This window comes from Apium graveolens, chromosome 9 (assembly GCF_009905375.1).
Source record: "Apium graveolens cultivar Ventura chromosome 9, ASM990537v1, whole genome shotgun sequence".
In the NCBI taxonomy this organism is placed as follows: Eukaryota; Viridiplantae; Streptophyta; class Magnoliopsida; order Apiales; family Apiaceae; genus Apium; species Apium graveolens.
In genome coordinates this window covers 220071261-220094418 of record NC_133655.1, presented here as the reverse complement: position 1 = coordinate 220094418, position 23158 = coordinate 220071261, and the positions used below count along the sequence as shown (strand labels likewise).

The following is a 23158-nucleotide window of genomic DNA, read 5'->3' as shown; positions in this document are numbered from 1 at the left end:
AACCAATCTAGTTTTGTAATGGCTTAGCAACGTAATACTAACGGAACATTCTCTATTGGCACTTCCTTACTAATTCATTGCAATTTCGTTACTATTTCATTAGCAAATATCTGATAGTAATCTGTTGGCAGTTGTGTTGGTAGATTTGCGCGGGACTTTTCCCGCTTATTTTACCAACAAAATTTTTTGTTGGTAAATATTTGTTACTGTTTCGTTGGGTCTTCGTTACTATTATATTAATTTTTTAATATTTTGAATTCCGTTAGCAATTTGTTACTAATTTGAAACGGAATAATTTCGTTATAAAATTCTGTTGGCATTATTGGAAACTCTTATAGTGGTATAAAAGAGAAAAAGAATTTAGGGTCAATAAATCGGTGGTATTCGGAGCTTTCATGGCAGTATTCGGAGCTTTCACACCGAGAGAAAAAAGGGTTAAAGCAAATGTGGCGAGACTGAAAGAAGAAAGCAAACAGGCTAGCATTTTAAAAAAAGAGACACGCCTGGCAAGATCTGAGAGATTGCGAAAGTTGTACGCCAGTGATATGCATTTTCAGTTCCTATACTAAAAAATTTCAACTCTTTTTGCGAATATGTTAAAGGCAGATTTGGAGTGCTATGATTCGGGTAAGATGAATAATATAAGCTTAGCAGAAAAGTGGTGTCATTCACTTGATTCATCCTATGATAAGTATACTACTATACACTGATTTGTGGAAGTATTGCAAAAAAAGTATTTTCCCCTTGAAACTTACCCTGAATATGAATTATGAAGGGATCGGATATGCGCATTACGAGTATAGAGTCAGAGACAGGTTGAGGACAGAAGTACTCGTCCCGCTTCGTGACGCACTGGAGTTGCCTGAGGTGTACATGATTGTGTATGGATGTAGACATGTTTCTTACAACAGAGTCGCATCTGTTGCGATTACAAATTACAGTGAAACATTCATGTCGAATGACAGAGAGTGGTTTGCTCAGTATCTTAAGGATGTGAAATAAGGGAAGCAAAAGATTGCAGCAGGATAATTGCTTCCACGTGATATAATTAGGTGTTGTTTAGATGGTGATTATGAGGGACAAGAGGATGTTGCAGAGCTGCAGTGGAAGAGGATGGTGGATGATACGCTAGACAAAGGTAACCTATCAAATTGTATTGTAATTTGTGATGTTTCAGGAAGTATGTGTGGAACTCCACTGGAGGTTTCGGTTGCACTTGGTCTATTAGTCTCGGAGAGCCTTGGAAGGGTCAAGTGATCACATTTAGCTAGTGAATACCCACAGCTTCACTTGACAAAGGAAATACAAAGATAAGTGTGAATTTATTGAATTGTTGCAAAATGCAATGGAATGTAAATACCGATTTTCAAAAGGTTTTTGATCAGATATTGAAGGTTGCAGTTGCTTGCTGCAAAGTTGAGCGAAGAGCAAATGATAAAGAGGGTGTTTGTGTTTAGTGATATGGAGTTTGATCAAGCATTACTGAATCCGTGGGAGACTGATTACCAAGCCATTCAGAGGAAATTTAAGGAGAAAGGGTATAAGAAAGTGCCCGATATTGTCTTTTGGAATCTCAGGCACTCAAAAAACTTGTTAACTATCTTCTTGAATGAAGATAAAGAGAAGAAAATTGATCCATAGATTGCAATGGAGCTTGCGATTTCTGGTAAAGAGTATGAGAAGCTAGTTCTGTATGATGATTGATTGAGTTTATTTAAAATTGACATATTAGGCTTCTTCAAGTAATCCCTTCACTTTAAACAGAGACTAGCTTCTTTGGCAGTTGTAAAGTAACATATAAACATGCCCCTCATAGTTCAACTTAGCTTCTTTGAATTATGTTTTTAAGTAGTAAAGACTAAACAAGCCACTCGTAGTCCTAGTTAGGCCAGTGATTATATTAGATACTTGTCTCTCTTTTTAGACTAAAAAATAGTAGATTTTCTTAAACTTATTACCTAGAATATTAAGCAATACAAACCAGCGGCTCCACTCTAAACTTATTAAGGGTCAACAGATTTGATCTCGAAAATAAATCACCCCGCCAATGATTTTGAAGAAGTTACAACTTCAACCAGCAGCACTCTAAACTACTTCAATTTGCCAGAACACCTGCACAATAGCCTACTAGAACTGGTGTCTTGTTGATCGTCACAAATCACAATGGCTTTTTTGAAATATATCCGCTCACCACACAAGCTCACATGCACCCAGCTGAGAGGAATGAGAAGCACCTAAAGTCTGACAAGGAAAGCTTCTACACAGCCACGTTTTAGCTAACATAAACACAGCCTAGCCGGGATTATAACAAATTTTGACTCATTTGGGTACATAGAGGATTTATCAGAGATCCTTTTCAGAATATCTTAAGGGCCTGAGGCTCCATCAATCATGAAAAGGATTTTCATCTAGAAACTTGTTAATATGCAAAAGTAGGCACAATGATGAAATTTATTTGTAATTTAGAAACAACTAAAATAAAATAAGATACTGCATTTTAAACAGATGAAATTAATAGATTACAAGCTGACGTATCTGGAGAAGTATAATTTACAAATAATTTGGCCATAGTGTTAAATCTTGCCTGAATATGATGGAATTTAGGATTCCAATTATGTTTGGAGCAGACGACGGGTTGAGGAAAGAAGTACTTGGTGCCACTTTTCCAGGCACTAATAATTGCCCGCGTATGTTGCAACAAAAACCAACTGAAATATGTTCTTACACCAAGATACTCCAAGGGGCAGAAATATATTATGATTGTAAAGCTTTGGAATACAAAATTTGCAGATAATGCATTAGTTCTGAATAACATAGTTATGTCTTATAGTGACTTTGCAGTGGGAAAATGATTAGCAATGGGTAAGAATTATAATGATATGCTTAAGAAAGAAAAACAAACAGTCTGTCTTGCAGTTTCTGATGTTCCATGAAGTATGGAAGAAACTCTAATAGGTGTTGCTGGCACTTGATTATCGGTTTCGGAACTAAACAGAAGAGTCTTGAAAGAGGCAGCTGACCACTTTTCAGAGAAGAGCAAATTTTTCAGCAACATGAATTCGGGTACAAATTTTGTTTAAGGTTTTTACCTATTTGTAATGGTTGCTGTCGATGGCAATCTTAAGGAAAGAACAGTAAAGATTTTTTATTGTTTTTATTTTTTAGTAATAGGAATCTTGATGAAGCATCAGTGAGTCTGTGAAGGATATTGAGGAACAGAGTGCCTGAAATTGATCTTTGGAACCTCTGGGAACTCCTTTGTCATGCCTGTAACAAACTCACGGCCAAATGTAATAAAGTTGCTAACTTGCTATGATGAATAAATTATGAAGATTTTTGTGACTATATATATACAACTGTACCTGGCAACGTTCCGCTTGTCATGTACAAACATTCCGTGTACTTTTATATTTTCGTGTACCAAATCTTAAACTCGAACCAGACCCAGATTTGCATTCGTATACCAATTTTGGTGACACTAACCCGAACTAATATATTCGTGTTTATCCGCTTTAGTACACTAAAATATACCCGATTATATATGAAAATTATTAGTTGTTAAAAAAATGCAATAGATAATAAAATGGTGAAGTGCTCACTCACGTATTTAAGGAACAATAAAATATATATTAGTATTTACAGTTATATATATGTTATTTATAATAGGTAAAATTCACATTTGGTATTTAGTATATATATTTTTAAAAAATTTATTATTTAATTATTCCGCGTACTTTCGTTCCGTGTCGTATACCTATATTGAAAACCCAAATCCAACACTAATTATATACGTATTTTTTCGTGTTTGTATACTTTCGTGTTGTTTCGGACCGTATTCACATGTCGTATACCAGTATTGCTGGGTCTATAAAGAACCCTTAAAATATATCATCAATAAAATTTTCATAGTTATATCATCAATAAAATTTTCATCCAAATAACAAAATAAACTGCAATATAATACATTTTCTAAATTAATTAAGATTCTGGTGACAAAATTTCACCCAGATCTACCACAATGGAAAATGATATAATATATAAAAGGATAATTCTTAAACGGAGGAAGATAACTGATCACAGAGAAATTATCATTTTCTTGGTCACTAAGTATCTACAAATCATCAATATAAAGAAACTAGTCATTTCAAACCCTATTTCTCATTTTCTTCTTGGCTTCTGATTGTCATTAATCTAAACACTAGCAGCAGCTATGCAGTCACTTCGTAAATCCAATGTCTTTACTCGAAATTTTAACTTCAATAACTCCGTACGTTTTTTAACCTACTTTGCATCTCCTAAACCCTGCATAAACATACAACCTAAAACCCTAGCCTCTCCTCCTAAAACCTTTTTACTGCAAAACAGATGCAAATCATCTCAGGCTCTTCACGCAACACAAAATACATATGGCTTCCCTGCAATGAGCTTAACCGAAAACAGGTCGCCTACGTATGTGTCCACGGGCAATCCCTGTCTCGATTTCTTCTTCCATATAGTCCCGGGTACACCGTCTTCTGACATTGATACGTATCTCGAATCAGCATGGCCTCATGATCCACTCACCACTCTTAAACTTATTTGCAATCTTCGAGGGGTTAAAGGGACAGGTAAGTCTGACAAGGAAGGCTTCTACACTGCTGCGCTTTGGCTACACGAAAAGCACCACAAAAACCTGGCATGCAATGTCTCGGCTATGGCCTCATTTGGCTATCTTAAGGATATGCTTGAGATTCTCTTTCGTTTGATTGAAGGCGCGGAAGAACGAGCAAAGATTCAAGAGGAATGGAGTTCAACAAAGGGTAGGTCTAAAGAAGGTAAAGAAGTTGAGGATGCAAAACTGAAGGAATCAAGAGATGTGCCTAGAGAAAGGAGGGTTGAGGCAAATGAGGTGAAGATGAGAGGAGAGAGCGAACAAGCCAGCATTTTAAGAAAAGAGACACGTCTGGCAAGAGCTGAGAAACTGCGAAAGTTGTACGCTAGTGACATGTACTTTCAGTTCTTATACGAGAAGATTTCAAGTCTTTTTGCGGATATGTTGAAGGCAGATATAGAGTGCTTCAATTCGGGTAAGATGAATAATATTAGTTTAGCAGCAAAGTGGTGTCCTTCACTTGATAATTCTTATGATAAATATACACTGATTTGTGGGAGTATTGCAAAAAAAGTATTTCCGCGTGAGACTTACCCTGAATATGAAGGGATCGAAGATGCACATTATGAGTATAGAGTTAGAGACAGGTTGAGGAAACAAGTACTCGTCCCACTTCGTGAGGTACTGCAGTTGCCTGAGGTTTATATGAGTGCGAATAAATGGAGCTCAGTTTCTTACAACAGAGTTGCATCTGTTGCAATGAAGAATTACACAGATATATTCATGTCAAATGATAAAGATAGGTTTAGTAAGTATCTTGATGATGTGAAAGAAGGAAAGAAAAAGATTGCAGCTGGATCATTGCTTCCGCATGATATAATTAGGTCATGTTTGTCTGGTGACAGTGAGGGACAAGAGGCTGTTGCAGAGCTGCAATGGAAGAGGATGGTGGATGATCTGCTAGAGAAAGGTAAACTATCAAATTCTATTGCAATTTGTGATGTGTCAGGAAGTATGGATTTGGTGTGGTCACGAAAAAAGGAAGCAAATCCATTGGATGTTTCTGTTGCCCTTGGTTTATTAGTTTCAGAACTTAGTGAAAAGCCTTGGAAGGGACAGGTGATCACGTTTAGTAAATACCCAGAGCTTCACTTGATTAAAGGACATACTCTCAAGGAAAAGTGTAAATTTATTGAGCAGTTGCAATGGCAGATGAATACAGATTTTCAGAAGGTATTTGATCAGATATTGAAGGTTGCTGTTGGTGCGAAGTTGAGTGAAGAGCAAATGGTAAAGAGGTTGTTTGTTTTTAGTGATATGGAGTTTGATGAGGCATCTCTCCATCCGTGGGAGACTGATTACCAAGCCATTCAGAGGAAATTTAAGGAAAATGGGTACGAGAAAGTGCCTGAAATTGTGTTTTGGAATCTCAGGCCCTCTCGTTCTACACCAGTGACAGCCAAACAAAATGGAGTCGCTCTGCTTAGTGGATTTTCCAAAAACTTGTTGACTCTCTTCTTGAATGAAGAAGAAGAGAAGGAAATTAATCCAGAGATCACGATGGAGCTTGCTATTTCTGGTAAAGAGTATCAAAAGCTTACTCTGTATGATGATTGATCCAGCATAAATATGTTTATGTATTCTTTCATTAATACCTTCACATGAAATAAAGACTTGCATATTTGGTTTTGTTTAGTAACAAAAACTGAATAATACCCTCATAGTTCTGATTAGGACAATGACTATATTATTAGATATTATTTTCTCTTTGTTTTACTGAAGTGTTTAATAATCTAAGACTTCTTAACCCCATGCTATGATTTATAATGCCTCGTTAATTAAGATTTTTCTGCTAAAACTTTATATAGTTTTGTATGGAAATGCAGAAGTTCTAAACCAGTTTGTAAAACTTAATACTAACTCATTAGAGTGAAGCTTATGAATGTGAGCTTTGAGCTCCATCCAGAGCCTGGTAAATTTGTAACCCCCCTCCCTGTCACCGACCTAACGCACACTATCTTAACATCGGAAAAACCCATGCCTGGACTGTCTGATATCAGCCCAGCGTCAGGAAACATCACGCGTGATGGGGGAAAGCTTCTACACAGCTGTGGTATAACTAACATAGACACCATCCTGAAAGCGTAGGCAGCAATCTAACAAATATACCTCATTGGGAACACAGAAAATTCATAAGAGATCCTCTTTGGAATAACTTAAGGGCCTGTGCTCAATCATCCATGGAAAAGAATTTTTATTCAGAATGTTAAAAGATTTAGAAGAGAGGTAAATGAGGAAATTTTATTTCTAACAGAAAATTGATAACAAAAATATTCTGCTTTCCGGATGGAGGAAAACATTAGACTACAAGCTTATGTAGCTAGGGAAGAAAATTTTATTTGTTGCATTTGGTTGAGGAGAATGAAATGGAATAGAATGAATATAATTAATGAAAAATAATAGAAGTTGGGGGGGATAATTTGAGAAAAAACAAATTTGTTACGAGTGAAGAAAATGAATAGGGTAAGCATTCCTTTCTAAAATGGGGTGTTGAACTTTAGTTTAGGTGTAGAAAAATATCTGGAGTGTTATGTTTGGGAATACAAAATTTGCATCCGATGCATTAGTTCTAAATGATGGCCTTGCTGGCACTTGGTTTATTGGTGTCTGAGCTCACTGAAAGAGTTCTGGAGGGGGAGCTCATCACTTTTAGCTTTTGCACATAACTTCACCTGCTTAATGGAATCAATCTTTAAGCATAGAGTTATTTTGTCCGCAACATGAATTTAGGTCATCTTAAGCATTTGTAAATGTGTTTCCCTATTTTTGGAGGTTGCTCTCAATCATAGATTTAGGGAACAAAGTGTAAAGATATATAGTTTTAAGTGATATAGATCTCGATTTATCAAAGACAGGGTAGGAGTCGTCTAGAGGAAACATAAGACTTCTGGTACCTAATGCTGTGTTTCCGAGTTTTTTAAATTAAAAACGGAGGGAACCCAAAACCACTATATAAATCAGTAAACCAAGACAAAAGTCATGATGCGGTATTGAAACTGCCCTGAAATAAATAATAATTAATTTTTTTGTCATAAAGCTCTGAATCAGTATGATGTGCTCTATTGTTAATGCTTCTCATCTAAGAATCAACTCAGATAAGTTTCATCTACAACTGGAAACTTGTTGCTTTTCTTAATTGTGCTCGTACAAAAGCGATTCTGAAAATTCCTGGCATATATCAGTTCAACATAAGACTTGTGCCAAGTTCTATCGTATACAGATATTTGCAACAGAGAGTGTTTGCAACTATAATCTAATCATAATTCGTCAAACTCACAAATTTATTACTTACAAGATGGTCAACTAAATAGAGCATCATCTTCCTACACTAATAATACAAGCATACAAAGAGAACAAGTTGGCATGCACTTGAACTACAGTACTAATCACAATCGGGATGTTAAAAAGAAACATAGTTACCATCTTTCACCCTTTGTTGATGCCATTGCTATCACTGTTGCCTGGGCGATTCAGTTGGTAGTGTTTGAACTTCTTTCTTCCGGTAAGTTGAACCTTGGTCTCCGCCTCTGTTTCTTGTTCTTGTGGAAATAGGAACATCATCTTGAATTTGTGACTGATTCTTTTTTGAAAATTGGTTGGCAGCCAAACGTGCGCCCGATATAGCCGCAGCAAGAGCTGGTGATTTCTTCTCTATTTCAGATGAACTAGAGCTATCTGCACGCGCTAAAGGTGATTTTGGCTTTAATGAGAAACGATCTTGTGGATTTCGAACTGGAAACTTAATTTCTAGGGGAGCTTCAATAGGAGCAAGGCCTCTGATAGCTGAATCAAAGATCTGGAAATTTTCAAAAGAAATGAAGCCAGGTTAGTACTCACAACTCATCAATAATTGGAGATCTATCAAATATATTCATTAATGTAAACATCAACAAAAAAAGTATTTAAATATTCGCGTGTGTATCCATCTGATAGCTTTGTACAGTACCTTTCTTTCCAAATTATAAACGCCTTGATACCCCCTCATTTCAAATGGGATAATCAATTTCTGCACTCAAGAGAAAGCAATCCTCAAGTAAATATATATACGAATATAAAAACATAAAGATTATACATAGATAGATACACACCCACGCTATGAAACCTTCCTAAACATTTGTTCAATGTCAAAGAAACAAGGCTTCTCAAATAAAATTTAACCTGTGGCTTCTCGCAAAGCCAGCAAAAATTTGTTTGACCTTCAAGCCTCACCTGCAAAAACACATCTATGATATATGAAACGAAAACTGCATGTTGCTAAATTAAACTGTAAGTACCAGTCCTAAAGTTTGTCTTGAGAATGATAAAGTGCAATTATGGTATACCAACCCCTTCAGGGATATCCTCCCAACACTTTAGCTCTTCAAGTGTAACACAGCCAACCACTTCAACGCAGCCTGTTCAAAGATACTTTTTCATATATGAAATAGATCTCCGGGTAAAAAATTAATGCAAAACAACACATTTTCTTTGTTACTTGTACATGTCTAGTAACTTCATTCATTTTAGGAATAATCAGCTCAGTCCACTTGCAAACAACCAAATATATCTAGTGTTTGGTAGGTTAAGCATGAAAGCAAACATTAGACAATAACAAATTAACAATTATCTAAAACATGTGTACCATAAAATACGCTTTTTTGGAAGAAAAAGAAGAAAAAAAAATAATATATACAGAGATATGGGGAGCGGTTGAAAAATATTATTAATCAACTAAACATGTTGAACAAAAGAAGGTTGAGCTCTTCGCAATAGAACCTTAATGAAAAAAGTAATTGATAAGCACCTAGAAGTCTTGAAGTCGGGTAATTATCGGGGAACTTGATATCGGTAATCCCATTCACTGCATAAATTTCTCTGTAGAAATCTTCCATTGCTTTAATTGTCTCTTGTTCTGGGATTTTACCAGCAGCATGAATCCAAAGTCGTCCTACAAAGCCAATAAAATATGATATAAAGAGTAACAGACATTCTATAATAATGGAAAAAGACAAGCATGTAAAGACCGATTTATCCATAAAAGTAATGGAAAAAGACAAGTATGTAAAGAGCGATCGATCCACAAAAGCTATGGTCAATAAATTTGGGAGAACTATGTATTGTTGTCAGTCAAATAACAAAATGTTATCTTGTTTTTTCCTGTTCAATTTATAGAGGACAGAAATAACAATTTTCCCTCTTTGGCTAAAAAGGTAGACAATTATATTCTGTATATAATTTTCAAGGTAATTTATATTTAATTTTTTCAATATTACAAATCATCCCTGCCATTAGAACTGCATACAGTGTATAGTAATCTTCAGAAGTCCTGAGAAGGCACACATGCCAGAAATGCAAGCTAAGCGCCTGAAGTTATCTCAACTTCCTTCTTAAAAAATTTATATGTTGGATTTCACAGCATTTTAAATGGACAGGTCAAGATTCACAACTGCGGCTCATCATTACAGCTTATCTCAACAGTGAGTGCATTAGAGTAGTTGACTAGCCAAACTGGGACAAGTCTTTGTTTCAGTTACAATCTTATACCCCCGTCCCTCTCATCTCTTTACATTTTTTTTCAATACTCGACACGCATTTTAAGGTAAATATAAAACATAATTCCTCAACTTTTTTTCAAAATTTTCTTTTTCTGTATAAAAATTTGAACATTAAATTTTTATACAAACGAAAAAAAAATTAAAAAAGAATTATAAAACTATACTTTTACGGAGCCTTAAAGTGCGTGCAGACTCCCCGTCCCCCAATGTAAAGAATTGAGGGGGACGGAGGGAGTATATCTTTGAAATCCCAAGACAAGTTACTACACGTAGTGGTGGAGACAATCAATCTCCCACTAAAAAATAAGGTGTTTATTTGAATGGCTCATTGCTGCCTGGATCATACATGATTAGAACACTCACTAGTGCTTCAAAAAAATAAATTCATTGAAAGACGTATCATTGTAAATTTAATAGTATCATCGTCTGAATTATATATGAGTCTCAGTAAAGATATGAAGTCTGCTCAATCTGAAAGATACCAAATGCAATGTCTTAGATATTCATCACATAAGGTCGTTTGGCAGAGAGAACAAGAAACAAAGAATCAATTTTAAAGAAAATTGAAAACACTTGCCAGAGAAAACCAGCAACTGCCAAAAGTAGTTCTATAAAAACAACATAGAGGCTATGTCAACAAAAACAACTTTGTAATAACCTTCACCTCTAAACATGTATGTTTCTAGTAGCTACTATTAAGAGATTCAATATATAAATGTAGAAAACGGGATATGATAGCAAAAATAGTGTTGCTGAAGGCACAAACTCAAAGAAAGTCCAAGAGTTTCTAAAGAGCAACAGGTCATGGCCCATGGGTAATTAAATGGCTTACTTTATTTATAAAAAAAAAAAATTTAGAGAATTGGTGATATTGTTGTGACATACATGCTAGTTCTGCACTTTCTCTACGTCGAGGTTTTGCAACACATTTAGTTCTCAGTCTCTACAGTTCCCTAGTTCTCATTTGAGCTGATTGTATATATGAATTTGCTTATTGAAATAAACCTGTTACTAGTTCTTATAGACTTTGCCTCCAAACATTATGGAGAAGGCCACTAGACATGAATAGTTAACCAAAGTTTAAGAGCTCAACGCTTCGAAATCATTATATTGGATCTCAGGAGTCAGGACCCTCAAATTTCCTCTCTTCCTCTTCATCTCCGCAAGACTTGAAGCAATCGGTACACACATCAGCATGAAGCCTCTTTTCGAGCAACTGGTCATCGCAGTTACCAATTATATCCGAAGCAATTGGGTCATGTATGAGTTTTTATATTATTGTGTGCACTTTATTGTCAATTTTAAACTTACATAGTTACGTCATGTGATAATGTCATTACTTCTAACTAAAAACCTTGCCCTGCATGCATTTTACAACACTTAGTCACTTACTTTAAACCCAATAACCCACATGACTACCTAAGGATCTCTTAATAAAACAAAACATGTACGGGATAATCAGACTGTAAATACAATCTCATTTTCTTTACCTTCGGTAATTCAAGGACATTACTATTGAGTGTTCAAGTACAACTAACAATAACGCAGAGCCACATTAATCACATGCCATTACACAATAAAAACGCAAATAAATAGTTAATGACGCGCAGTTTTCTTTAGACATATTCTATTCACATAAACTTTCGAAGAGAAACTATTCCAATCTTCTTCCACCTTCAGAATCCTAAAGTCAGAACTTAATATCTCTGAACATTAAAAGAATCAATTTTTAAATTTCATAATTTTAGCCAAACTGACAGTGGAGTAACTTCATATACACCAATACAGAAACTGCAACAGCACCCCAAATACAGCAAAAGGGGTAAATTATAGAATACACCAAAAACCCAAAAGGCCTTGGACAAGACAGTTGAATATAATCAATTAATAAAAAAGAAATATCAAACAAATTAGTTATAAGAAAATGCCCAAAAGGGGAAAACTTGAAAAACAAAAGAAATCAAGAAAAAGATTGAATTTTTATCACAAAAATCAAGAAAAGCAAACATATTTGTGATATATATATAAGTACCTTTAATAGGAGAAGGCCAAGATCTACCCTCAATACGTTTGATACCATGAACAAGCAAAGAAGCCCATGGTTGATGCATTGTGAGACATGGGTTCCTGTAATTTCCACTATTGCCTCTGTTATTACTCCCCATATGGGTTTTGATTATCCTATCAATCAATTGATCTGTGTGTGTGTAGCTTTTTCAAAGATTGCTTGTGGGAGTGGAGCTAATTTGGTGTACGCAGCTCAGAGAGAGAGAGTCCTATTATATTTAAGCTTATGCACGCTAACCCAAATTGAGTAAAATATCAATTTTAAATTGAGAATTGGATTTTAATAAAGTTGATTCACAAAAATTTACTATTGATACCAATTTTTGTAAATAATACCGAGTGGATTAATTTATTTTTTTTGTCGGAATACCGATTGAATTATTAGTTTTGGAGTTGAGTTTCGGGACGTGCTCATTTCAGGATTTGTGGGCCAAGTTTTTGGATGTTGGGTTTAATGTTTAATTATTATTTTTTTTGACAAATACAGAAAATTTCATTAAATTAAATATAATACAGCCGGGACAAACCCCCAACTGTCGATACAACCAGGTGATTAAACAAATAACATACTAAAATCAATTAGATGATTTATTTCCTGATCGTTTAACACATAGAATTTAAAAATTCTTTAAGCTAAAAACGAAATCAAAGACATCCCAAGCGATCCAAATTGCACCAGCATCTCTAAAGATAGCAACATCGCAATTGACCATATCACGTAAAAACTATGGTTAGCTCAATGTTCAGAAACAACAATCGCATAAAATGAGATTGGAGAAGCGGCACCCCGGCTATCTACATGTCTGACACCAGGTATAGACATGCCGAAAGCACCTCAGCTATCTACATGCCGGATACCAGTTATAGACATGCCGAAAGTGTAAACCCGCAAAAGATGAACAATCTTTGGTTGTGAAAGGTGAGCTCTTGCAATAATCATCACCGTCCCAGATTCGATACAGGTTTTGCAGATCACCAAAAATATCAGCAACTTCGTCCTCAACGGATAATTTAATTGATAAAGCAGTAGTCAGATGGTAAAAAAATCTAGCATGGAAAAGTGAAAAAAAAGGCAAACTCTACCGTAGAAAAGGATGGATCATCCAAGGAAAAAAATGTGATTAATATGTAGAGAAATTTGTGTAGGGATTTAAATAGCCAAATACGCAAGATACAATACTTCTAAACAATCAACCAAATAGCTTAACTCAATTCACCACAAATATTCACCAATGACAAATTATATAACGCAGAAGATTAACCAGCATAAATTAAACGACACAAAGATTTATACGTGGAAAACCCCTTCGATGTGAAGAGTAAAAAATCTCGGGACGTGTGAGGAGTCCACCCTTTATACTTCTCCTATTATGATAAAATTGAGGATTAAAGAAACTCAAATCAGTCTTTCAAAGGTTCACAACCCCCCAACAAACTCATACATAAGAAACTAACATTACAGAGACTAAAATGAGAAAGAAATCACCAAATAATTGAGAATCTGCCAGCAGCAATCAATTAGCCAAAACTCTCAATCAGAAGCTCAAATCAACGATCCAACCGTTCAGAATATAGCACTGTGAGTCCCCAACAAGCTGTCCAAATTTCAGCCAAATCAGACCATGTTTGCTCCTCGATCAGATCACTTGAAGCAGCTGAACTCAGTTTCGTTAAACCCTTTTTTTCTCTCTGCTCTAACCAAAAGGTCAGCACTAATGTGATATATGTATCACATATATTGGGCCAAAAAACTTATTGGACCAAACCTTAATTATTTTGGGTTGGACCCATAACAATCTCCCCCTCCAGCCCATTACGGGGAAGATAGAAAAAACAATTCGTTCATCACTTGAACCTCATTCTAGCAAGCTTAATACATAACTCAAGCTTGCTTGCTGGAACTGTCTTTGTTAGCATATCAGCACCATTCTTGTCAGTATGGACTTTCTTCAGCTTTAGCATCTTTTCTTCAATCACATTTCGTAACCAGTGATATCTAACATCTAAATGTTTGGTGCGAGCGTGATACATAGAATTCTTGCTTAAATCCATAGCATTTTGACTATCACAAAGCACCACATATTCAGTTTGCTTCAAGTCCAACTCATGGAGAAACCTTTTCAACCATAGCATCTCCTTACTTGCTTCCACAGCTGCTATATATTCTGCCTCAGTGGTCGATAAAGCTACAGATTTTTGCAGTTTGGATTGCCAAGAAATGGCTCCCCCTGAAAATGTAAACAAATAACCCGAGGTAGATTTTCTACCATCAAGATCACCAGCCATGTCTGCATCCGTATATCCCTCGAGTATTAATTTTTCACCTCCGTAACACAAACTTAGTTTGGAAGTACCACGCAGGTATCTGAAAATCCATTTTACAGCGTTCCAATGAACCTTACCCGGATTAGATAAGTATCGGCTAACCAACCCAACCGCTTGTGCTATATCTGGCCTTGTACACACCATATCATACATCAAGAAACCAACAACAGAAGAGTAAGGAATGAATGACATACTTGCTTTCTCCTTCTCTGTTTTAGGACAATCCCTCTTACTCAAATTCATGTGAGAAGCTAATGGTGTACTAACAGGCTTGGTATGATTCATATTGAACCTTTCAAGCACTCATTCAATATACTTTTCTTGAGATAACCAATTTTTTCTAGATTTCCTGTTACGAGCAATTTCCATGCCTAAAATTTACTTTGCAGGACCTAAATCTTTCATATCAAATGACTTGGACAGCTCTATCTTTAAGTTGTTAATCATCTTAGCATCTTGTCCAACTATTAGCATATCATTTACATATAGAAGAAGGATTATGAAATTACCTCCGGGGAATTTTCTGAAATACACACAAGGATCAGCAAGAGTTTTTCGATAACCATTTGATGTCATAAATGAATCAAATTTTCGGTACCATTGTCTTGGTACCTGCTTGAGCCCATAAAGACTCTTCTTCAACTTACAAACAAGATTTTCTTTCCCCTTTTCTTCAAGACCTTCAAATTGCTCCATGTAGATTTCTTCATGCAAATCACCATGTAAGAATGCAGTTTTTACATCAAGCTGCTCCAACTCAAGATTAAAACTTGCAGTTAAACTCAACACAGTTCTAATAGAAGTCATCTTGACAACCGGAGAGAAGATATCATCAAAATCAAGGCCCTTCTTCTGGTTGCATCCCTTCACCACAAGTATGGCTTTACGCTTCACTATCTTCTCACCATTTGTCTTGTTCTTGAAAACCCATCTATTTTTCAAGACTTTCTTGCCTTTGGGTAGCTTCACTAGTTCGTATGTTTCATTCTTTTTCAAAGAATCCATCTCATCCCTCATTGCATCGAGCCAAAGATCTTTATCTTTATGTGTCAATACTTCTTGATAATTGTTTGGGGGACCCTCCTCGGTAACTAAAATAAATTCTGAACTTGAATATTTTGTAGAAGGTCTTCGCTCTCTTGATGACCTTCATACTTGAGCTTCCTATGTTTGAGGAACGTGTTGCTTCACCCTGTTCATGAACTCGTTCATCTTCATTTTGAACATCATGTGTGGTATCATCAAAGTTAGTCGTAACATCATCATCATGAAATTCATCATCATGACATTCTGGTATATCATCATTAATATCAAATTGTGCCTCCTCGGTGTTACCATTCATAGCCTCAGAATCATCATTTGTTGGCTGCTCAACTGAAATAGAGGTAGGGGAAGGAAATGGATCATCAAGTTCAAAAGACAAATCTGAAGTAGAGTTGTACCTTGTTACTCAACAAGTCTGCACCCTTTTCGTGCTAAAAAAATATAACATTTCTGCTTCTGATTGTCTTCTTTTTCTCTGGATCATAAAGTCTAAAACTGTATTCTTCATCTCCATAGCCAACAAACGCACAAGGAGTAGTCTTTGAATCCAATTTTGATATTTGTTCATTCGGCACATGCATGTATGTCATACATCCAAAGACTTTCAAGTGTGAATAAGTAGGATCACCGCCTCTCCAGGCTCTTTCCGGAATATCAAAATCAAGAGGGACCGAAGGAGCCCGGTTGATCAAGTACACAACACAATTTGCAGCTTCACCCCAAAATGGCATTGGTAAAGTAGACATTTTAAGCATACATCTCACTTTCTCCACAATGGTTCGATTCATCCTTTCTGCGACGCCATTATGTTGTGGAGTATGGGGCACTGTTTTCTCATGTCTAATTCCATGTTGTGAGCAATAATTTTTGAATTCAGCGAAAGTATACTCCCCACAATTATCGGTTCGAAGACATTTAAGCTTTCTTTCTGTTTCCCTTTCTACCAAGGCGTGAAACTTTTGAAAAATCTCAAACACTTCACTTTTCCTCTTTAGCATATATACCCAAGTCTCCCGAGTAGCATCATCAATAAAAGTAACAAAATATTTGCTTGCACCCAAAGACTCCACCTCAATAGGACCGCAAACATCGGAATATACTAACTCCAACTTTTATTTTCTTCTCGTAGACTTTTTAGCAAAAGAAGCTCTATGTTGTTTTCCTGCCAAACAATGATCACAATGGTCAAGAGAAACATATTTATTAACAGGAATATATGATTTACCTGCTAAAATTTTTAATCCCTTGTCACTCATGTGTCCCAATCTTCGATGCCACAAGTTAGGAGAGTTATTTTCTTCAACTGCATTCAATTCACCCGAACATACTCCCAAGTATGTTTTATACAAGGAACAACACAGCTGACCACGAGCAACAGTCATCGAACCCTTAGACAATTTCCATTTACCATCACTAAAAGTATGCTTGTATCCTTCTTTATCAAGAACATTTGCAGATAATAAATTTAGATGCATAATAAATTTAGATGCAGATCAGGGATATGGTGTACATTCTTCAAAGTAAGCATGCACCCAACACTTGTCTTCTCACGAATATCACCTAGTCCAACTATATTTGACGAACTTTGATTTCCCATCTTGACACTGCCCAAATCACCAACTTGATAGTTTAGGAAATACTCTTTTTTAGGAACACAGTGAAATGAAGCACCTGTATCCACAAGCCATTATGAATTTGAACTATCAACATGAAAACACTCACTAGCTGCACAAATTAAAGTGACATCATTATAACTTTCGGTAACAGCTGAAACAGTATTTTTGTCGTCTTCACCCTTTTGTGCATCTTGATTCTTTCCACGATCTTTCTTCCAGCGGAACGGAAACAATACTTTTTGATATGGCCAGGCTCGTTGCAGTAGTAACACGTCCTAGTCTCTTTCCCATCCTTAGACTTGGACCTCGCCTTTGATTTGCCATGTGGTTTAGGACCTCTACTCTTGCTTCTAACTCTGTTCTAAACAACAAGAGCATGTGAATTGTCGACTCCCATCTCCTTTCTTATAGTCTCTTCGTTAAACATGCGATCTTTTATCATCTATAAAGAAAGCACACCATCGGGAGCAGAATTACTAACGGTCACAACCAAAGTTTCCCAACTATCTGGCAAACAACTCAACAAGAACAAAGCCTGCGGCTCATCATCAAGGACAATCTTCATAGTTGTCAGCTTGTTAATAATATCTTGAAAATCACTAAGATGTTCAGAAACTGATTTCCCACTTTTCAACTTTGAATTTACAAGTTTCTTAATCAACGGGACGTGTAAGGAGTCTACCCTTTATACTTCTCCTATTATGATATAATTGAGGGTTAAAGAAATCCAAATCAGTTTTATAAAGGTTCACAACCCACCAACAAACTCATACATAAAAGACTAACATTACAGAGACTAAAATGAGAAAGAAATCACCAAATAATTGAGAATCTGCCAGCAGCAATCAATTAGCCAAAACTCTCAATCAGAAGCTCAAATCAACGATCCAACCGTTCAGAATATAGCACTGTGAGTCCCCAACAAGTTGTCCAAATTTCAGGCAAATCAGACCACGCTTGCTCCTCGATCAGATCACTTGAAGCGGCTGAGCTCAGTTTTGTTAAACCCTTTTTTTTTGCTCTCTCTGCTCTAACCAAAAGGTCAGCACTAATGTAATATCTGTATCACATATATTGGGCCAAAAAACTTATTGGACCAAACCTTAATTATTTTGGGCTGGACCCATAACAATTTGACACGAGACATGGTTTCTCTCTCCTCTTACCAGAGTTGAATTTCGCTCTACATAGGGGTGTACACGGTTTGGCCAACCCGACCAATCCAAACCGAACCGACCCTATTTCGGCCGAACCAAACCGATTTTTTTCAACCCGATATATAGTTGGGTTGAAAAAATGTCAACCCGATTTAATTGGGTTGGATATGGTTTTCGATAATTTTAAACCAATCCAACCCAACCCGATTAAAATATATATGTACATGCTAATAAGTTAATCCAAAATTATGTTTAGGCCATTTACATAGATCCATATATCTCTAACTCTAAATGTAACTTATAACCTCCGGTTTGGATTGGTCGGGTTGGCCAAACCGTGTACACCCCTAGTTCATAGTTCATTTCGTAACAACAATAGATGTTTGATTAGTGTTATATTTTTTGCATTTATGATTCATTCCAATATTTAAAGCGTAAGCAATATTATTAGTACTTTTGATGTCGAAAATTAGATGCTTAAGACTATTCAATATGGAGGATTGTAATATTGTTTTGAACTATTTTCAAGTGTTTTAAACTTTGAAACCTTATGTTTTATTATAATTTTTTATATTAATTTTGTATATTTAATAAACCGATCAAACCGATCCAAATCGAACCAAACCGAAGTATACAAATTGGTTTGGGTTACAAATTTAAACGGTTTGGGTTGGTTTGAAATTTTGAAAACCCGAACTAATTGGGTTGGGCTGCTAAATTCTCCCAACCCGTCCAACCCGATCCGTGTACACCCCTAGCTCTACACTTGCATTAGGAGAATTCACTTATCTAACAAATATTGAGCTACTTAATGCAGCTGACTTATCTATGGCAAGTTCATATCTTGTGAGGGAAAGCATTCATATATCCCCACAAGTTGGATACCAGAATTTTCCGTCCAAAGTTGGACGCTCAGATCGTGTTGAAGAAGCCACTTTTATTTGTAAAGAGCACACTACGTTTGGTCCTGCTGAAACTATGAACGCAATTGAAGAGGTCTACAAAATTGCAAGGGACTCTTATTGCTCTCTGCAGTACTGTCCCTGGTTACTGGTTTACTACTGTGGCATTCATTGATAAAATACGAAGATTTACGATTCAATTAATGGGCTTCTTTTTCAAGACAGTCATTCATGTTTGCTTTAGCTATTCCATACTATCACTGGACGAATAGGAAAAATTGAATTTGTTTTGTGGTTATGTACTCACTAACCTTTTTCTTCTCAAGTTTTGGTCCAAATGCAACTACATTTGTTGTTCCAGCTGAAATATTCCCTGCAAGGCTACGTTTACCATTGCGCTGGGGCAATGGTTGGCGCATTCGGGTTTCTGTATGCAGCTCAGAACCAGGACAAAACCACAACAGACAAAGGATATCCCACCAGGTATTAGAGACTTTAATTTGGAGTTAAGAACTCACAATTCTAGTTCTTGGCGTTGTCAACTTTCTAGGCATGACGTTTAAGTGCCCGAAGATATTGGAAAATCACTGGAGGAAATGTCTCTAGAAAATGTCGAAGAAAGAGGAGATGGAGTCAAGGCCATAAGATAGTAGGGCAGTCCTCGTTTAATTATGATGTTAGGTATGCAGCTAAAGGATATGGACCTTTTTTCTCCAAATCATAAGCAAGATGAACTATAAACGTCCTTTTTTTTATGATAATCTATTGTTGTCTTCTGGTGTCACTACACTAGTGCAAGTTACTTCTCAAATTTCTGATAAGAGTTGTATGGATAATGCATGTCGAGAATTATAATTCAGAATGATGTCTGTCTGAGTTTAACAAGCAACAATACAAAACCTGTCGGGGCTTTTACAATTTCTTGTAGAGATTTCTGGACAACTCAAACTGTATAGATGGTATTTTCTATCAAGTAAAACATCAAACATCCGTGCAGAAAAATTCATGTACTTAATTGGAATGACTATACTGTAGGTTTTGATCAACAATGTACGCTACCAGGATACTCTTTGCTCAGACTCACAAGTCACAAGCTTTTGTATATTACTACCTTACCTATGGGCTATGAAGCTTTGTTACTTTGCCAGTGCTGTATAAAGAACAAGTAATAAGTAGTCACAGCTAGCACATTTCTGATAAATCATACACTTCATTTCACCTTGCCCTGCATTGCATTTGTATTGAAGAAAGAATATTCTCCTCAAAGCATATACCAAAACATAGTACAATCCCACTATCATTCCTTACTCCACACATAAACAAGCATAATCGTTTAACTTCTTGAAACCCCGGATATGCTCAGACATACTTTTTCGTATAGTAAAGAAAAGAACTATATTGTGGGAGCTAATGATGCTTAATTTGAAAAAAAAGATGAGCATTCCAAGTCCAAACCACATATATGTATTTACAAAGATAAGATTCTCTGAAAAGAGAATTACACTCTTTAGCACCTAATTAGTAGGAAGTTTAGTGGATCATTTTACAAACAAGCATTCCTCTACAAGCCTATACATACTATTAGATCGATCGATAGATACAAAATTTTCACATCGGAATATTCATCTCTCAGTTGCCTTGCATCCACGGGTGTCCTGCATAATCACATTGAAAGTACACACATTAGAGACTGTACAATTAAATATGTTCATCGGAAAAAAAATGGACTACAACTTCAAGAAACAGAATAACAATAACACGAACAACATACTTGTCTCCAGTGAAATCTCTATGAATAAATTGTTTCGTTTCAAGCCTGGAGAATCGTACTTATGAATTCATCAAGATTATATCAATTACGTCAAAATTGAGATAAAATACTGATCCATAACTTCAATGTACTCACCAAGAACTTGCTCAGCAGAGAATCTTCGAGAAGCATCTTTACACAGCATTCTCCGCAACAGATCCTTAACAGCCGGTGACACCGAGTGAAAATACCTAGCTGGAAACCGCAAATTCGCCCTAAGAACTGCGTCAAAAATCTCCGTAGCTGAATTACCGTAAAACGGAGCAACACCAGTTAGCATTACATACAAAATCACACCAGCACTCCACACATCAACCTTCTCATTATAATTCCTCCCAGCCAAAACCTCTGGCGCCACGTAATACGGAGTTCCTACAATTCCACTCAGCAACTCGTTTTCCCTAACACACTCAGCTGATCCGAAATCTGCGAGTTTCAACCGATTCCACTCATCAAACAACACGTTGTCCGGCTTCAAATCGCGGTGAACAACTCCCATACGGTGACAGTGCGCAATCGCCTCCATTAACGGCACCTAATTCATGAATTTAAAATGAAATTGGTTCAATTAAACCAAAATAAACAACTAGTAAAAGTATTATAAGCGCATTCACCTCTCTCTCTCTCTCCCTCACCCTCCCAACACACACACACATGCACAAACACTATGAATAACCACAAATCTAACAGAATCGAACTGCAATATATTTTTTTTTTTAAATTGTTCAAAAGTTTTAAAAAATAATAATTTAAAAAATTTACAGTTACGAATATTCATATTAATGATAATAAAAGTGCATTTATTTCAGAAAAAATCAACGAAGATCGTAGAAAGTAGCATACCATAACAGACCTAGCTTCGGAATCATCAAAAACTCGTTCACTGACTCGGCAATAAAGATCGGGCGAGTTACACAGCTCCATCACTAAATGCAACCAGTCCTCATCTTCATACACATCATAAACCTGAATCACATTCGGATTTGGCGCTAAAACCTGCATAATCTTAGCTTCACTATACAAACATTGGCGATCAATCGAGTCATCGGAGAGAAGTCGTTTATCGACGGATTTCACGGCGAAAGAGTCACCGGAGCCGGCAGAAAAGCACCGGTAAACAACTCCGAACCGTCCCCGTCCGATCTCTTCACAAACGGTGTAGTCTCGGTTCAACGCGTCACTCATAGTCTGTGTGTATTGTTGTGTGTATACAATTCTGTTTTGGGGTGTGTGTAGTTGTTTATATAGAAGGAGGTTGGGGAATGTCTGTTGGTATATTCGGATTGGAATTTGGCCGTTGATTTGTTTTGATCGGACGGTTAAGATTTGGGTTTGGGTGAAGATTGAGTTAATTACGAAGTATGCCAATAGGGAGGCTCCGTACGACTGGTTATGACGGGTTTGACATGTGGGCCCGGAGTTTGGTTATCCTGATAAAGTATGAGGTTTATTTACGGAACTGCCACTGTAAATGTAAATATACAAGTGAGTGGTGTTTACTTTTACTTGGGGTTATTTATATTATGAACCCGTGATTATTGTCTCCTTTTGCAAGTATGTGACCTGTCGTTTGTAGACGTGGCAATTGTGCAGTACACTATTTTCGACTTTGGAATTGTTTGTATATAAAAATTCAAATTACTAGTCCTATGTGGAATGGAATAATAAGGACAAAATAAACTTTAATTGGAGTGAAAGGAGAATGCGAAAGTGGAGTACGAAAAGAATAATAATAAGTTAAAGGGCAACTTTCATGATATATGTAGTAGGTATAATTTATAAACTATAAAGTGAGCTGCGTATCGCATTAGATATCACATATATTACCATATTAATATTATCTTATTATCACATTTATTTATAGGGAAGAAATGGGTACCGCACCACACCACACCACACCACTGCCTTAATTTAACGGAATGGTGAGATGAACGAGGTCCCCGTAATAAATAAGCGCCTTTTGAATGCGGTGAAAGGTGGAACCTCGAATATGTTTTGTCCGGTAATTTCCAGACAATAGTAATTGTTTAGGTTGAGCTTGGACAAATTTAA

The 23158-nt window shown here is 36.3% G+C and overlaps 3 protein-coding genes and 2 pseudogenes across 4 annotated transcripts; 3 read left to right on the top strand and 2 right to left on the bottom strand.

Moving 5' to 3' along the window:
• Positions 1-456: 456 nt before the first annotated feature.
• Positions 457-1793, top strand: LOC141687453 (uncharacterized; annotated as a pseudogene).
• A 2486-nt stretch (positions 1794-4279) lies between these two features.
• LOC141687172 (uncharacterized) lies at positions 4280-6382 on the top strand. The gene has a single exon (XM_074492358.1). It carries the CDS (start codon positions 4421-4423, stop codon positions 6206-6208), a length of 1788 nt encoding a protein of 595 aa, XP_074348459.1. The 5' UTR covers positions 4280-4420; the 3' UTR covers positions 6209-6382.
• A 1425-nt stretch (positions 6383-7807) lies between these two features.
• On the bottom strand, positions 7808-12501 carry LOC141686658 (uncharacterized). Its single transcript, XM_074491700.1, has 6 exons — positions 12218-12501; positions 9435-9578; positions 8978-9045; positions 8810-8860; positions 8598-8657; positions 7808-8447 (listed from the first exon to the last, which is right to left on the bottom strand). Exons 1-6 carry the CDS (start codon positions 12348-12350, stop codon positions 8103-8105), a joined length of 801 nt encoding a protein of 266 aa, XP_074347801.1. The 5' UTR covers positions 12351-12501; the 3' UTR covers positions 7808-8102.
• Positions 12502-19372: 6871 nt separating this feature from the next.
• On the top strand, positions 19373-19946 carry LOC141685965 (low affinity inorganic phosphate transporter 1-like; annotated as a pseudogene).
• Positions 19947-20717: 771 nt separating this feature from the next.
• LOC141687031 (phosphoenolpyruvate carboxylase kinase 1-like) lies at positions 20718-22324 on the bottom strand. 2 transcript variants are annotated; one of them, XM_074492168.1, is made up of 4 exons: positions 21950-22324; positions 21203-21641; positions 21068-21112; positions 20718-20951 (listed from the first exon to the last, which is right to left on the bottom strand). In XM_074492168.1, the coding sequence occupies exons 1-4, from the start codon at positions 22289-22291 to the stop codon at positions 20926-20928; spliced, it is 852 nt and encodes a 283-aa protein (XP_074348269.1). In that variant the 5' UTR covers positions 22292-22324; the 3' UTR covers positions 20718-20925. The 2 variants fall into 2 exon arrangements, with proteins under 2 accessions (XP_074348269.1, XP_074348270.1); XM_074492169.1 differs by lacking the exon at positions 21068-21112 and having other exon boundaries at positions 21950-22323.
• Positions 22325-23158: the final 834 nt, after the last annotated feature.

Bases quoted from the DNA above. Each gene is read 5' to 3' on its own strand.
- LOC141687172 (XM_074492358.1), top strand. From the start codon at position 4,421: ATGAGCTTAACCGAAAACAGGTCGCCTACGTATGTGTCCACGGGCAAT.
- LOC141686658 (XM_074491700.1), bottom strand. From the start codon at position 12,350: ATGGGGAGTAATAACAGAGGCAATAGTGGAAATTACAGGAACCCATGT. The intron at 8,861-8,977 runs GTTGGTATACCA...GTGTTTTTGCAG, and splicing joins GGGAGGATATCCCTGAAGGG to GTGAGGCTTGAAGGTCAAAC. The intron at 8,658-8,809 runs GTTAAATTTTAT...TCTTGAGTGCAG, and splicing joins GGCTTTGCGAGAAGCCACAG to AAATTGATTATCCCATTTGA.
- LOC141687031 (XM_074492168.1), bottom strand. From the start codon at position 22,291: ATGAGTGACGCGTTGAACCGAGACTACACCGTTTGTGAAGAGATCGGA. The intron at 21,642-21,949 runs GTATGCTACTTT...TTCATGAATTAG, and splicing joins CCGAAGCTAGGTCTGTTATG to GTGCCGTTAATGGAGGCGAT. The intron at 21,113-21,202 runs GTGAGTACATTG...ACGATTCTCCAG, and splicing joins CTCTGCTGAGCAAGTTCTTG to GCTTGAAACGAAACAATTTA.